This window comes from Cherax quadricarinatus, chromosome 27 (genome assembly GCF_038502225.1).
Source record: "Cherax quadricarinatus isolate ZL_2023a chromosome 27, ASM3850222v1, whole genome shotgun sequence".
Lineage (NCBI taxonomy): Eukaryota > Metazoa > Arthropoda > Malacostraca > Decapoda > Parastacidae > Cherax > Cherax quadricarinatus.
Window position 1 is genome coordinate 1,606,921 of NC_091318.1, and position 18,680 is coordinate 1,625,600.

At 38.0% G+C, this 18,680-nt stretch overlaps 1 protein-coding gene across 1 annotated transcript in view; it reads right to left on the bottom strand.

The window, feature by feature from the left end:
* Positions 1 to 18,680, bottom strand: part of Dhc93AB (Dynein heavy chain at 93AB) — a 646,785-nt gene that overhangs the window by 44,313 nt on the left and 583,792 nt on the right. Inside the window, exons 57-58 of the mRNA XM_070089003.1 lie at positions 1,776 to 1,946; positions 897 to 1,045 (exon numbers count right to left, since the gene is read on the bottom strand). Coding sequence (XP_069945104.1) covers positions 897 to 1,045; positions 1,776 to 1,946 — 320 coding nt within the window. The remainder of the gene's footprint in view (positions 1 to 896; positions 1,046 to 1,775; positions 1,947 to 18,680) is intronic.

Here is an 18,680-nt window from a genome sequence, read left to right on the forward strand (position 1 = left end):
TTTCACAGATCACTGCTGTCACGTGACTGCATCAGTGGCGACCATCTGTGGCCCAAATATCCTTTTCCACAGCCCCAAAAGCGATATAGTGTATGAAATCAAGATAAGTGGCAATAATGCACCAAAAAGGTGGAAGAGAATGAAGAATATAACATACGATAAGCATGTATGTAATCAGAGAAACAGTAAAGAGCCTTGGCCACAAAATAGTCGTCCCTCCACCAGTCAACACTGAGAGCATCACAGCAGCAACCTAGAAGTTGCAGTGAAGGGTGAAGCTGAGAAGAATCCGTTCATTGTTCACTGGGATGGAACGCTCATTAATGATCTGCTGAATTGTAGTCAAACAAGTGGACAGACTTGTAGTCATTGTCAGCACTACCTATGGGCATTGTCAGCTGCTTGGACCTACAAAGCTTAGTAGTGGAAGCTTAGTAGGTGAAAAACAAAAAATTGCTTCTCTAAGACTGGCGCATGCGTTTCCCTTGAAAACTGACTAAGAAGGAACCTTCAGTGTTTGTTATAAACCCAACATAAGGCCGCGATATTTCATTGATCGAGTCAAAATGGAATTTCATTAAGCAATCCGAGTTGGTAAGTCATGCATGTGGCAGGATTTAATGAAATAACTTTGTACAAGCCTGGTACTCCGGGGTATAGGGAAGTGACCGTCTAACTCGGCTAGGTGCCCATACTTATTCTGTACTCTGGTTGTGTGGATAAAGTACTGCGTACTCTGATGCCGAGTTTGCAGGTTCGAATCCTGGTGTGGACTGAGAGAAAGTTGATATTATATATATATATATATATATATATATATATATATATATATATATATATATATATATATATATATATAAATTGATTGATTAATAGATAAATAATGTAGCCCTAACCTAAATTCGTCAACTTGCGAGAGGGAGCGTATAGCACCCCAGCTGTTATTGGTGAGGAAGTCTATGGAAGACACAACATTGGGCTGGATTGGGAACCTCAGTAATAGGTCCAGCTCCATCACTCCTACTTCGCCTTGTGATGCCAACACCTGCATGACAGGAAAATGAATTAACTTTTCATAACTGCTATTGTTTAACATAAGTTCACATTATATGTACATACAGAAACTCAATGTAACGGACATTAAAAATTATGATCAAAATCCACTAGTTTAATTGTGCTTTTAAGACCTTTATTTTCATTTTTTTTCAGTGTATCTGTAAATTGTGAAATCAGTTCTGTATTAGGTATAGAGTAGACTACAGTAGAACACTTTTTTACTCTTTTTCTTTACCATTACTCTGATTTAACTATCACTCAGAGAGTTGGACTATTAGTCCGTTATGTCGAGTGTTTGTTGTAGTTACTTGCATATTACATAACATACGTACAACACATACATATTTGCTAAGAATTACATTCAAATGTACATAGTTGCCAATATAATACATATAACACGCACATATGAAACAGTCGCCTACATTAACGAAGTTAACAATTCAAACAAACGAAGATAAACCATTATATTACTTAGAGCTTTCCGTAACTCACGAACTTGAAGCAAGACAAAAGAAGTGAGTCAGCACATGTTTTTTTTTTCCTGTTCTTACTAACTATTGTTCTCAACACACCACAGATGAGAAAACTGTCTTGGTCTCCAGCCTGGGAAAAAATATTAGAATGACGTCGATCTTCAGCTTTATACCGATTTTTACGAGTTTACATATCCAAGTAAAACAGAAGTCGACATATGAGAGGTAGGAAATTAAATTACTTGCCTGGAAGGTCATCTGGGCAGCGAAAATGAGCTTGTCCTTCTCAAAGAGTCCCCTGGTTGTGTACAGGAAGACACTGTGAGTGATGGTATCAATCAGAGAACTCACTCGCAGCCTAACCTCCTCGTTAGCCTCAGATCTCTCAATAGCTTTCTGGAATACCACTCTGAAGGCCTGAATGTTAAGAGATATCTTTGATTACGTAAATAAGAACATATGTTTTAAATCAGAAGAAGCAAATTGAAAATAAAAAATCTTGGAGGTAAGTTTAGTTAATGGACTCATGTGCAACATCCCGGTATCATTATGTCACTGTTTACGTCACTGGTATCATTATGTCACTGTTTACGTCACCGGTATCATTATGTCACTGTTTACGTCACCGGTATCATTATGTCACTGTTTACGTCACTGGTATCATTATGTCACTGTTTACGTCACCGGTATCATTATGTCACTGTTTACGTCACTGGTATCATTATGTCACTGTTTACGTCACCGGTATCATTATGTCACTGTTTACGTCACTGGTATCATTATGTCACTGTTTACGTCACTGGTATCATTATGTCACTGTTTACGTCACTGGTATCATTATGTCACTGTTTACGTCACTGGTATCATTATGTCACTGTTTACGTCACTGGTATCATTATGTCGCTGTTTACGTCACTGGTATCATTATGTCACTGTTTACGTCACTGGTATCATTATGTCACTGTTTACGTCACTGGTATCATTATGTCACTGTTTACGTCACTGGTATCATTATGTCACTGTTTACGTCACTGGTATCATTATGTCACTGTTTACGTCACTGGTATCATTATGTCACTGTTTACGTCACTGGTATCATTATGTCACTGTTTACGTCACTGGTATCATTATGTCACTGTTTACGTCACTGGTATCATTATGTCACTGTTTACGTCACGGGTATCATTATGTCACTGTTTACGTCACTGGTATCATTATGTCACTGTTTACGTCACTGGTATCATTATGTCACTGTTTACGTCACTGGTATCATTATGTCACTGTTTACGTCACTGGTATCATTATGTCACTGTTTACGTCACTGGTATCATTATGTCACTGTTTACGTCACGGGTATCATTATGTCACTGTTTACGTCACTGGTATCATTATGTCACTGTTTACGTCACTGGTATCATTATGTCACTGTTTACGTCACTGGTATCATTATGTCACTGTTTACGTCACTGGTATCATTATGTCACTGTTTACGTCACTGGTATCATTATGTCACTGTTTACGTCACTGGTATCATTATGTCACTGTTTACGTCACTGGTATCATTATGTCACTGTTTACGTCACTGGTATCATTATGTCACTGTTAACGTCACTGGTATCATTATGTCACTGTTTACGTCACTTGTATCATTATGTCACTGTTTACGTCACTGGTATCATTATGTCACTGTTTACGTCACTGGTATCATTATGTCACTGTTTACGTCACTGGTATCATTATGTCACTGTTTACGTCACTGGTATCATTATGTCACTGTTAACGTCACTGGTATCATTATGTCACTGTTTACGTCACTGGTATCATTATGTCACTGTTAACGTCACTGGTATCATTATGTCACTGTTTACGTCACTGGTATCATTATGTCACTGTTTACGTCACTGGTATCATTATGTCACTGTTAACGTCACTGGTATCATTATGTCACTGTTTACGTCACTGGTATCATTATGTCACTGTTTACGTCACTGGTATCATTATGTCACTGTTAACGTCACTGGTATCATTATGTCACTGTTTACGTCACTGGTATCATTATGTCACTGTTTACGTCACTGGTATCATTATGTCACTGTTTACGTCACGGGTATCATTATGTCACTGTTTACGTCACTGGTATCATTATGTCACTGTTTACGTCACTGGTATCATTATGTCACTGTTTACGTCACTGGTATCATTATGTCACTGTTTACGTCACTGGTATCATTATGTCACTGTTTACGTCACTGGTATCATTATGTCACTGTTTACGTCACTGGTATCATTATGTCACTGTTTACGTCACTGGTATCATTATGTCACTGTTTACGTCACTGGTATCATTATGTCACTGTTTACGTCACGGGTATCATTATGTCACTGTTTACGTCACTGGTATCATTATGTCACTGTTAACATTACGTCACTGGTATCATTATGTCACTGTTAACATTACGTCACGGGTATCATTATGTCACTGTTTACGTCACTGGTATCATTATGTCACTGTTAACATTACGTCACTGGTATCATTATGTCACTGTTAACATTACGTCACTGGTATCATTATGTCACTGTTTACGTCACTGGTATCATTATGTCACTGTTTACGTCACGGGTAACATTATGTCACTGTTTACGTCACTGGTATCATTATGTAACTGTTTACGTCACTGGTATCATTATGTCACTGTTTACGTCACTGGTATCATTATGTCACTGTTTACGTCACGGGTATCATTATGTCACTGTTTACGTCACTGGTATCATTATGTCACTGTTTACGTCACTGGTATCATTATGTCACTGTTTACGTCACGGGTATCATTATGTCACTGTTTACGTCACTGGTATCATTAAGTCACTGTTTACGTCACGGGTATCATTATGTCACTGTTTACGTCACTGGTATCATTATGTCACTGTTTACGTCACGGGTATCATTATGTCACTGTTTACGTCACGGGTATCATTATGTCACTGTTTACGTCACTGGTATCATTATGTCACTGTTTACGTCACTGGTATCATTATGTCACTGTTTACGTCACTTGTATCATTATGTCACTGTTTACGTCACGGGTATCATTATGTCACTGTTTACGTCACGGGTATCATTATGTCACTGTTTACGTCACTGGTATCATTATGTCACTGTTTACGTCACGGGTATCATTATGTCACTGTTTACGTCACGGGTATCATTATGTCACTGTTTACGTCACGGGTATCATTATGTCACTGTTTACGTCACGGTACGTCACGGGTATCATTATGTCACTGTTTACGTCACGGGTATCATTATGTCACTGTATACGTCACGGGTATCATTATGTCACTGTTTACGTCACGGGTATCATTATGTCACTGTTAACATTACGTCACTGGTATCATTATGTCACTGTTAACATTACGTCACGGGTATCATTATGTCACTGTTAACATTACGTCACTGGTATCATTATGTCACTGTTAACATTACGTCACGGGTATCATTATGTCACTGTTTACGTCACGGGTATCATTATGTCACTGTTTACGTCACTGGTATCATTATGTCACTGTTAACATTACGTCACGGGTATCATTATGCCACTGTTAACATTACGTCACGGGTATCATTATGTCACTGTTTACGTCACGGGTATCATTATGTCACTGTTAACATTACGTCACGGGTATCATTATGTCACTGTTTACGTCACGGGTATCATTATGTCACTGTTAACATTACGTCACGGGTATCATTATGTCACTGTTAACATTACGTCACTGGTATCATTATGTCACTGTTAACATTACGTCACTGGTATCATTATGTCACTGTTAACATTACGTCACGGGTATCATTATGTCACTGTTTACGTCACGGGTATCATTATGTCACTGTTAACATTACGTCACGGGTATCATTATGTCACTGTTAACATTACGTCACTGGTATCATTATGTCACTGTTTACGTCACGGGTATCATTATGTCACTGTTAACATTACGTCACGGGTATCATTATGTCACTGTTAACATTACGTCACTGGTATCATTATGTCACTGTTTACGTCACGGGTATCATTATGTCACTGTTTACGTCACGGGTATCATTATGTCACTGTTTACGTCACGGGTATCATTATGTCACTGTTAACATTACGTCACGGGTATCATTATGTCACTGTTAACATTACGTCACGGGTATCATTATGTCACTGTTTACGTCACGGGTATCATTATGTCACTGTTAACATTACGTCACGGGTATCATTATGTCACTGTTAACATTACGTCACTGGTATCATTATGTCACTGTTAACATTACGTCACGTCACGGGTATCATTATGTCACTGTTAACATTACGTCACTGGTATCATTATGTCACTGTTAACATTACGTCACTGGTATCATTATGTCACTGTTAACATTACGTCACGGGAATCATTATGTCACTGTTAACATTACGTCACGGGTATCATTATGTCACTGTTAACATTACGTCACGGGTATCATTATGTCACTGTTAACATTACGTCACGGGTATCATTATGTCACTGTTAACATTACGTCACTGGTATCATTATGTCACTGTTAACATTACGTCACTGGTATCATTATGTCACTGTTAACATTACGTCACTGGTATCATTATGTCACTGTTAACATTACGTCACTGGTATCATTATGTCACTGTTAACATTACGTCACTGGTATCATTATGTCACTGTTAACATTACGTCACTGGTATCATTATGTCACTGTTAACATTACGTCACGGGTATCATTATGTCACTGTTAACATTACGTCACGGGTATCATTATGTCACTGTTAACATTACGTCACGGGTATCATTATGTCACTGTTAACATTACGTCACTGGGATCATTATGTCACTGTTAACATTACGTCACTGGTATCATTATGTCACTGTTAACATTACGTCACGGGTATCATTATGTCACTGTTAACATTACGTCACGGGTATCTTTATGTCACTGTTAACATTACGTCACGGGTATCATTATCTCACGGGTATCATTATGACACTGTTAACATTACGTCACGGGTATCATTATGTCACTGTTAACATTACGTCACGGGTATCATTATCTCACGGGTATCATTATGTCACGGGTATCATTATCTCACGGGTATCATTATGTCACTGTTAACATTACGTCACGGGTATCATTATCTCACGGGTATCATTATGTCACTGTTAACATTACGTCACGAGTATCATTATGTCACTGTTAACATTAAGTCACGGGTATCATTATCTCACGGGTATCATTATGTCACTGTTAACATTACGTCACGGGTATCATTATGTCACTGTTAACATTACGTCACGGGTATCATTATGTCACTGTTAACATTACGTCACGGGTATCATTATGTCACTGTTAACATTACGTCACGGGTATCATTATGTCACTGTTAACATTACGTCACGTGTATCATTATGTCACTGTTAACATTACGTCACGGGTATCATTATGTCACTGTTAACATTACGTCACGGGTATCATTATCTCACGGGTATCATTATGTCACTGTTAACATTACGTCACGGGTATCATTATGTCACTGTTAACATTACGTCACGGGTATCATTATCTCACGGGTATCATTATGTCACTGTTAACATTACGTCACGGGTATCATTATGTCACTGTTAACATTACGTCACGGGTATCATTATCTCACGGGTATCATTATGTCACTGTTAACATTACGTCACGGGTATCATTATGTCACTGTTAACATTACGTCACGGGTATCATTATCTCACGGGTATCATTATGTCACTGTTAACATTACGTCACGGGTATCATTATCTCACGGGTATCATTATGTCACTGTTAACATTACGTCACTGGTATCATTATGTCACTGTTAACATTACGTCACGGGTATCATTATGTCACTGTTTACGTCACGGGTATCATTATGTCACTGTTTACGTCACTGGTATCATTATGTCACTGTTAACATTACGTCACGGGTATCATTATGTCACTGTTAACATTACGTCACGGGTATCATTATGTCACTGTTTACGTCACGGGTATCATTATGTCACTGTTAACATTACGTCACGGGTATCATTATGTCACTGTTTACGTCACGGGTATCATTATGTCACTGTTAACATTACGTCACGGGTATCATTATGTCACTGTTAACATTACGTCACTGGTATCATTATGTCACTGTTAACATTACGTCACTGGTATCATTATGTCACTGTTAACATTACGTCACGGGTATCATTATGTCACTGTTTACGTCACGGGTATCATTATGTCACTGTTAACATTACGTCACGGGTATCATTATGTCACTGTTAACATTACGCCAGTCACTGGTATCATTATGTCACTGTTTACGTCACGGGTATCATTATGTCACTGTTAACATTACTTCACGGGTATCATTATGTCACTGTTAACATTACGTCACTGGTATCATTATGTCACTGTTTACGTCACGGGTATCATTATGTCACTGTTTACGTCACGGGTATCATTATGTCACTGTTTACGTCACGGGTATCATTATGTCACTGTTAACATTACGTCACGGGTATCATTATGTCACTGTTAACATTACGTCACGGGTATCATTATGTCACTGTTTACGTCACGGGTATCATTATGTCACTGTTAACATTACGTCACGGGTATCATTATGTCACTGTTAACATTACGTCACTGGTATCACTATGTCACTGTTAACATTACGTCACTGGTATCATTATGTCACTGTTAACATTACGTCACGGGTATCATTATGTCACTGTTAACATTACGTCACGGGTATCATTATGTCACTGTTAACATTACGTCACGGGTATCATTATGTCACTGTTAACATTACGTCACTGGTATCATTATGTCACTGTTAACATTACGTCACTGGTATCATTATGTCACTGTTAACATTACGTCACTGGTATCATTATGTCACTGTTAACATTACGTCACTGGTATCATTATGTCACTGTTAACATTACGTCACTGGTATCATTATGTCACTGTTAACATTACGTCACTGGTATCATTATGTCACTGTTAACATTACGTCACTGGTATCATTATGTCACTGTTAACATTACGTCACTGGTATCATTATGTCACTGTTAACATTACGTCACTGGTATCATTATGTCACTGTTAACATTACGTCACTGGTATCATTATGTCACTGTTAACATTACGTCACTGGTATCATTATGTCACTGTTAACATTACGTCACTGGTATCATTATGTCACTGTTAACATTACGTCACGGGTATCATTATGTCACTGTTAACATTACGTCACGGGTATCATTATGTCACTGTTAACATTACGTCACTGGTATCATTATGTCACTGTTAACATTACGTCACTGGTATCATTATGTCACTGTTAACATTACGTCACTGGTATCATTATGTCACTGTTAACATTACGTCACTGGTATCATTATGTCACTGTTAACATTACGTCACTGGTATCATTATGTCACTGTTAACATTACGTCACTGGTATCATTATGTCACTGTTAACATTACGTCACGGGTATCATTATGTCACTGTTAACATTACGTCACGGGTATCATTATGTCACTGTTAACATTACGTCACGGGTATCATTATGTCACTGTTAACATTACGTCACTGGTATCATTATGTCACTGTTAACATTACGTCACTGGTATCATTATGTCACTGTTAACATTACGTCACGGGTATCATTATGTCACTGTTAACATTACGTCACGGGTATCTTTATGTCACTGTTAACATTACGTCACGGGTATCATTATCTCACGGGTATCATTATGTCACTGTTAACATTACGTCACGGGTATCATTATGTCACTGTTAACATTACGTCACGGGTATCATTATCTCACGGGTATCATTATGTCACGGGTATCATTATCTCACGGGTATCATTATGTCACTGTTAACATTACGTCACGGGTATCATTATCTCACGGGTATCATTATGTCACTGTTAACATTACGTCACGAGTATCATTATGTCACTGTTAACATTAAGTCACGGGTATCATTATCTCACGGGTATCATTATGTCACTGTTAACATTACGTCACGGGTATCATTATGTCACTGTTAACATTACGTCACGGGTATCATTATGTCACTGTTAACATTACGTCACGGGTATCATTATGTCACTGTTAACATTACGTCACGGGTATCATTATGTCACTGTTAACATTACGTCACGGGTATCATTATGTCACTGTTAACATTACGTCACGGGTATCATTATGTCACTGTTAACATTACGTCACGGGTATCATTATCTCACGGGTATCATTATGTCACTGTTAACATTACGTCACGGGTATCATTATGTCACTGTTAACATTACGTCACGGGTATCATTATCTCACGGGTATCATTATGTCACTGTTAACATTACGTCACGGGTATCATTATGTCACTGTTAACATTACGTCACGGGTATCATTATCTCACGGGTATCATTATGTCACTGTTAACATTACGTCACGGGTATCATTATGTCACTGTTAACATTACGTCACGGGTATCATTATCTCACGGGTATCATTATGTCACTGTTAACATTACGTCACGGGTATCATTATCTCACTGTTAACATTACGTCACGGGTATCATTATGTCACTGTTAACATTACGTCACGGGTATCATTATGTCACTGTTAACATTACGTCACGGGTATCATTATGTCACTGTTAACATTACGTCACGGGTATCATTATGTCACTGTTAACATTACGTCACGGGTATCATTATGTCACTGTTAACATTACGTCACGGGTATCATTATGTCACTGTTAACATTACGTCACGGGTATCATTATGTCACTGTTAACATTACGTCACGGGTATCATTATGTCACTGTTAACATTACGTCACGGGTATCATTATGTCACTGTTAACATTACGTCACGGGTATCATTATGTCACTGTTAACATTACGTCACGGGTATCATTATGTCACTGTTAACATTACGTCACGGGTATCATTATGTCACTGTTAACATTACGTCACGGGTATCATTATGTCACTGTTAACATTACGTCACGGGTATCATTATGTCACTGTTAACATTACGTCACTGGTATCATTATGTCACTGTTAACATTACGTCACGGGTATCATTATGTCACTGTTAACATTACGTCACGGGTATCATTATGTCACTGTTAACATTACGTCACTGGCATCATTATGTCACTGTTAACATTACGTCACGGGTATCATTATGTCACTGTTAACATTACGTCACGGGTATCATTATGTCACTGTTAACATTACGTCACGGGTATCATTATGTCACTGTTAACATTACGTCACGGGTATCATTATGTCACTCTTAACATTACGTCACGGGTATCATTATGTCACTGTTAACATTACGTCACGGGTATCATTATGTCACTGTTAACATTACGTCACTGGTATCATTATGTCACTGTTAACATTACGTCACGGGTATCATTATGTCACTGTTAACATTTCGTCACGGGTATCATTATCTCACTGTTAACATTACGTCACGGGTATCATTATGTCACTGTTAACATTACGTCACGGGTATCATTATCTCACTGTTAACATTACGTCACGGGTATCATTATGTCACTGTTAACATTACGTCACGGGTATCATTATGTCACTGTTAACATTACGTCACGGGTATCATTATGTCACTGTTAACATTACGTCACGGGTATCATTATGTCACTGTTAACATTACGTCACGGGTATCATTATGTCACTGTTAACATTACGTCACGGGTATCATTATCTCACGGGTATCATTATGTCACTGTTAACATTACGTCACGGGTATCATTATGTCACTGTTAACATTACGTCACGGGTATCATTATCTCACGGGTATCATTATGACACTGGTATCATTATGTCACTGTTAACATTACGTTACGGGTATCATTATGTCACTGTTAACATTACGTCACGGGTATCATTATCTCACGGGTATCATTATGTCACGGGTATCATTATCTCACGGGTATCATTATGTCACTGTTAACATTACGTCACGGGTATCATTATCTCACGGGTATCATTATGACACTGGTATCATTATGTCACGGGTATCATTATCTCACGGGTATCATTATGACACTGGTATCATTATGTCACGGGTATCATTATCTCACGGGTATCATTATGTCACTGTTAACATTACGTCACGGGTATCATTATCTCACGGGTATCATTATCTCACGGGTAGCAGGATGACACTGGTATCATTATGTCACGGGTATCATTATCTCACGGGTATCATTATGTCACTGTTAACATTACGTCACGGGTATCATTATCTCACGGGTATCATTATGGCATGGGTATCATTATGTCACTGTTATCATTACGTCACGGGTATCATTATGACACTGGTATCATTATGTCACGGGTATCATTATCTCACGGGTATCATTATGTCACGGGTATCATTATGTCACTGTTAACATTACGTCACGGGTATCATTATCTCACGGGTATCATTATGGCATGGGTATCATTATGTCACTGTTATCATTACGTCACGGGTATCATTATGACACTGGTATCATTATGTCACGGGTATCATTATCTCACGGGTATCATTATGTCACGGGTATCATTATGTCACTGTTAACATTACGTCATGGGTATCATTATCTCACGGGTATCATTATGGCATGGGTATCATTATGTCACTGTTATCATTACGTCACGGGTATCATTATGACACTGGTATCATTATGTCACGGGTATCATTATCTCACGGGTATCATTATGTCACGGGTATCATTATGTCACTGTTAACATTACGTCACGGGTATCATTATCTCACGGGTATCATTATGGCATGGGTATCATTATGTCGCTGTTATCATTACGTCACGGGTATCATTATGACACTGGTATCATTATGTCACGGGTATCATTATGTCACTGTTAACATTACGTCACGGGTATCATTATCTCACGGGTATCATTATGGCATGGGTATCACTATGTCGCTGTTATCATTACGTCACGGGTATCATTATGACACTGGTATCATTATGTCACGGGTATCATTATGTCACTGTTAACATTACGTCACGGGTATCTTTATCTCACGGGTATCATTATGGCATGGGTATCATTATGTCGCTGTTTTCATTACGTCACGGGTATCATTATGACACTGGTATCATTATGTCACGGGTATCATTATGTCACTGTTAACATTACGTCACGGGTATCATTATCTCACGGGTATCATTATGGCATGGGTATCACTATGTCGCTGTTATCATTACGTCACGGGTATCATTATGACACTGGTATCATTATGTCACGGGTATCATTATGTCACTGTTAACATTACGTCACGGGTATCATTATCTCACGGGTATCATTATGGCATGGGAATCATTATGTCACTGTTAACATTACGTCACGGGTATCTTTATCTCACGGGTATCATTATGGCATGGGTATCATTATGTCACGGGTATCATTATGTCACGGGTATCATTAGGTCACTGGTATCGCTATGTTCCAAGTATCATTGTCTCACTCGTATTATTATTATATCACTGGTATCATTATGTCACTGGTATCATTAAGTCACGGGTATCATTATATCACAGGTATAATTATTTCACTGGTACCAATATGCCACGGGTAGCATTATGTCACGGGTATCATTATGTCACGGGTACCATTATGTCACGGGTATCATTATGTCACTGGTATCATTAAGTTACTGATATCATTATGTCACAGGTATCATCATGTCACTAGTATCATTATGTCACGGGTATCATTATGTCACTGGTATCATTATGTCACTGGTATCATTATGTCACGGGTATCATTATGTCACGGATATCATTGCGACACGGGTATCATTATCTCACGGGTATCATTATGTCACGGGTATCATTATGTCACGGGTATCATTATGTCACGAGTATCATTATGTCACTGGTACCATTATGTCACTGGTATCATTATGCCATTGGTATCATGTCACTGGTATCATTATGTCACTGGTATCATTATGTCACTGGTATCATTATGTCACTGGTATCATTGTGTCATTGGTATCATTATGTCACTGGTATCATTATGTCACTGGTATCATTATGTCACTGGTATCATTATGTCACTGGTATCATTATGTCATTGGTATCATTATGTCACGAGTATCATTATGTCACTGGTACCATTATATCACTGGTATCATTATGTCACTGGTATCATTATGTTACGGGTATCATTATGTCACGGGTATCATTATTTCACGGGTATCATTATGTCTCTGGTATCGTTACGTCCCAAGTATCATTGTGTCACTCGTATCATTATTATGTCACTGGTATCATTATGTCACGGGTGTCATTATGTCATTGGTATCATTATGTCACTGGTATCATTATGTCACTGGTATCATTATGTCACTGGTATCATTATGTCATTGGTATCATTATGTCATTGGTATCATTATGTCACGAGTATCATTATGTCACTGGTATCATTATGTCACTGGTATCATTATGTCACTGGTATCATTATGTCACTGGTATCATTGTCATTGGTATCATTATGTCATTGGTATCATTATGTCACGAGTATCATTATGTCACCGATATCATTATGTCACTGGTATCATTATGTCACTGGTATCATTATGTCACTGGTATCATTATGTCACTGGTATCATTATGTCACGGGTATCATTATGTCACTGGTATCATTATGTCATTGGTATCATTATGTCACTGGTATCATTATGTCACTGGTATCATTATGTCACTGGTATAATTATGTCATTGGTATCATTATGTCACGGGTATCATTATGTCACTGGTATCATTATGTCATTGGTATCATTATGTCACTGGTATCATTATGTCATAGGTATCATTATGTCACTGGTATAATTATGTCATTGGTATCATTATGTCACGGGTATCATTATGTCACTGGTATCATTATGTCATTGGTATCATTATGTCACGGGTATCATTATGTCACTGTTATCATTATGTCACTGGAATCATGTCACTGATATTATTATGTCACTGGTATCATTATGTCACTGGTATCATTATGTCACTGGTATCATTAAGTCATTGGTATCATTATGTCACGGGTATCATTATGTTATTGGCATCATTATGTCACTGGTATCATTATGTCACTGGTATCATTATGTCACTGGTGTCATTATGTCATTGGTGTCAATATGTCATTGGTATCATTATGTCATTGGTATCATTATGTCACTGGTATCAGTATGTTACGGGTATCATTATGTCACTGGTATCATTATTTCATTGGTATCATTATGTCATTGGTATCATTATGTCACGAGTATCATTATGTTACTGGTATCATTACGTCACTGGTATCATTATGTCACTGGCATGATTATGTCACTGGTATCATTATGTCACGGGTATCATTATGTCAGGGGTATCATTACGTCAAGGATATCATTATGTCACTGTCATCATTATGTCACTGTCATCGCTATGTCACTGTTATCATTATGTCACGGGTATCATTATGTCACGGGTATCATTATGTCACTGTCATCATTATGTCACTGTCATCATTATGTCACTGGTATCATTATGTCACGGGTATCATTATGTCACGGGTATCATTATGTCACGGGTATCATTATGTCACTGGTATCATTATGTCACTGTCATCATTATGTCGCTGGTATCATTAGGTCACGGGTATCATTATATCCATATTATTCAATACCGACAAGAAGATGAGCAAGATATACGTGCAACAATTGAGAATCTTTATTTAGAAAGCGTTGTGCCTGCACACACAGCTCCATCAGTCGAAATACAGAGGACATATAAACTATGGAGACAAGAGAAAAAGTGCTTAGGTAAATATGTGGTGAGCATTCCCTCAGTCTTGAATAAGTAAGTTTAAGGTGATCAAGTTAAGAACATAAGAACATAAGAAAGGAGGAACACTGCAGCAGGCCTGTTGGCCCATACTAGGCAGGTCCTTTAAAATTCATCCCACTAACAAACATTTGACCAACCCAATTTTCAATGCTACCCAAGAAATAAGCTCTGATGTGCAAGTCCCACTCAAATCCAACCCCTCCCACTCATGTACTTATCCAACCTAAATTTGAAACTACCCAAAGTCCTAGCCTCAATAACCCAACTAGGTAGACTGTTCCACTCATCAACTACCCTATTTCCAAACCAATACTTTCCTATGTCCTTTCTAAATCTAAACTTATCTAATTTAAATCCATTACTGCGGGTTCTCTCTTGGAGAGATATCCCCTTTATTAATACCTATCTTCCACTTATACACTTCGATCAGGTCTCCCCTCATTCTTCGTCTAACAAGTGAATGTAACTTAAGAGTCTTCAATCTTTCTTCATAAGGAAGATTTCTAATGCTATGTATTAATTTAGTCATCCTACGCTGAATGTTTTCTAACGAATTTATGTCCATTCTGTAATATGGAGACCAGAATTGAGCTGCATAATCTAGGTGAGGCCTTACTAATGATGTATAAAGCTGCAGTATGACCTCTGGACTTCTGTTGCTTACACTTCTTGATATAAATCCCAGTAATCTATTTGCCTTATTACGTACGCTTAGGCATTGCTGTCTTGGTTTAAGGTTGCTGCTTACCATAACCCCCAAGTCCTTTTCGCAATCTGTATGGTTAAGTTCTACATTATTTAACTTATAAGTGCTAGGGTTATGGACACTCCCGAGCTTCAGAACCTTGCATTTATCTACATTGAACTGCATCTGCCACTTTTCTGACCAAGAGTAGAGTTTGTCTAAATCCTCCTGAAGTTCCCTAACATCTACGTTGTTACTGATCCCCACTCGGATTTAACCCCATTTATGGACACTCTTTGCTTCCTGTCTGTGAGCCATGATTCGATCCACGAGAGCACCCTTCCCCCAATGCCATGAGCTGCTACTTTCTTCAACAGTCTTTGGTGCGGAACTCTATCAAATGCCTTACTAAAATCTAAGTAAATAATATCAAATTCTTTATCGTGGTCAACAGCCTCAAAAGCTTTACTGAAGAAAGTTAATAAATTAGTTAGACAAGACTGGCCTCTTGTGAATCCATGCTGAGTATCATTAATCAAGCTATGCTTATCGAGATGGCTTCTTATAATCTCAGCTATAATTGACTCTAGTAATTTGCCTACAATTGAGGTCAGGCTTATTGGGCGGTAATTTGATGGTAACGACTTGTCCCCTGTTTTAAAAATAGGAATTACATTAGCCATCTTCCACATATCAGACACTGCACCTGTTTGAAGAGATAAATTAAAAATATTAGTTAATGGTTCACAGACTTCCATTTTGCATTCCTTTAGAACCTTTGAAAAAACCTCATCAGGACCCGGTGACTTATTTTGCTTCAGTCTGTCTATCTGCTTCACAACCATTTCACTGGTCAAGTTCTCACACTTGAAGTAAGTTTAAGGTGATCAAGTTCTCACCCTTGAAGTAAGTTTAAGGTGGTCAAGTTCTCACACTTGAAGTAAGTTTAAGGTGATCAAGTTCTCACCCTTGAAGTAAGTTTAAGGTGGTCAAGTTCTCACACTTGAAGTAAGTTTAAGGTGGTCAAGTTCTCACCCTTGTAGTAAGTTTAAGGTGGTCAAGTTCTCACACTTGAAGTAAGTTTAAGGTGGTCAAGTTCTCACACTTGAAGTAAGTTTAAGGTGGTCAAGTCCTCACACTTGAAGTAAGTTTAAGGTGGTCAAGTCCTCACACTTGAAGTAAGTTTAAGGTGGTCAAGTCCTCACACTTGAAGTAAGTTTAAGGTGGTCAAGTCCTCCCAGTTGACGTAAGTTTAAGGTGGTCAGGTCCTCGCACTTGAAGTAAGTTTAAGGTGGTCAAGTTCTCACCCTTGAAGTAAGTTTAAGGTGGTCAGGTCCTCACTTTTGAAGTAAGTTTTAAGTGGTCAAGTCCTCACCCTTAAAGTAAGTTTATGGTGGTCATGTCCTCACACTTGAAGTAAGTTTAAGGTGGTCAAGTCCTCACCCTTGAAGTAAGTTTAAGGTGGTCAGGTCCTCACACTTGAAATAAGTTTAAGCTGGTCAAGCCCTCACACTTGAAATAAGTTTAAGCTGGTCAAGTTCTCACACTTGAAGTAAGTTTAAGGTGGTCAGGTCCTCACTTTTGAAGTAAGTTTAAAGTGGTCAAGTCCTCACACTTGAAGTAAGTTTAAGGTGGTCGGTCCCTCAGTTTTTGTAAATCTTTCATAACTATGAGAAACATACAGTCTGGTAGAGACTTAGTGACTGATCATAACTTCCTCTCCACTGATTCTGTTCTCTCAGTATTTAAGTCACCTTGTATTTCGAAGAAACCTCCTCCGTAGGCGACGTATCGGCTATAGGGATACCAACTGTGACACGTGTCATACCAGCATCTAGGTATCTATACTAGAGAGATGTTTCGCTCACCAAGGGCTTTATCTAATACAGAGTCGCGAGAAACGATTCGTATTTTTGAACGAGTGAGACTGAATTAATGTATATTAATGGTATTATATACTGATAAGTATGTTAATAAGGCACAATATGTAGTTTGTAGTGAATCTACAAAGTCCCTGATAGACGAATGTTTTCTTAACATAATGCTAAAACCACATATTGTATCTTATTAGCAAGCAGAAACAGTGGAACAATGCAGCTGTAGTTACATCACTGTGGGTGGAGCTTGCTTGTCAGTGTATTTTAAAGGTGTTCTTATAACATTCTATGTAAAGTTTTTAGTTTCCTAGCTTTGGTTTAGCATTATCAATATACATAGATATATCACATACTAGTTTTAATAAGGGTTAGGATGCCTCATGCATTGCTCCTCTAACTGGTGTGGAGTTTATGTTAGGTTGGGTTCTGAAGATTTCATTGTATAGAAGGTTGTTGCTTTTGTCAATTTTCTATTCAGCAATCAAGTTGTGATGACAGGGGCAGTAGTAGTTAATCTTATAGTAAGCTCTTTAAGTTACAGTGAATGTTTGCTCTAGGTAGAACGTGAAGATATTCTCTATCCCCAGAGTCCATGATGTAGCTGTGTTTGTCAAGTACAGATTTTATATTTA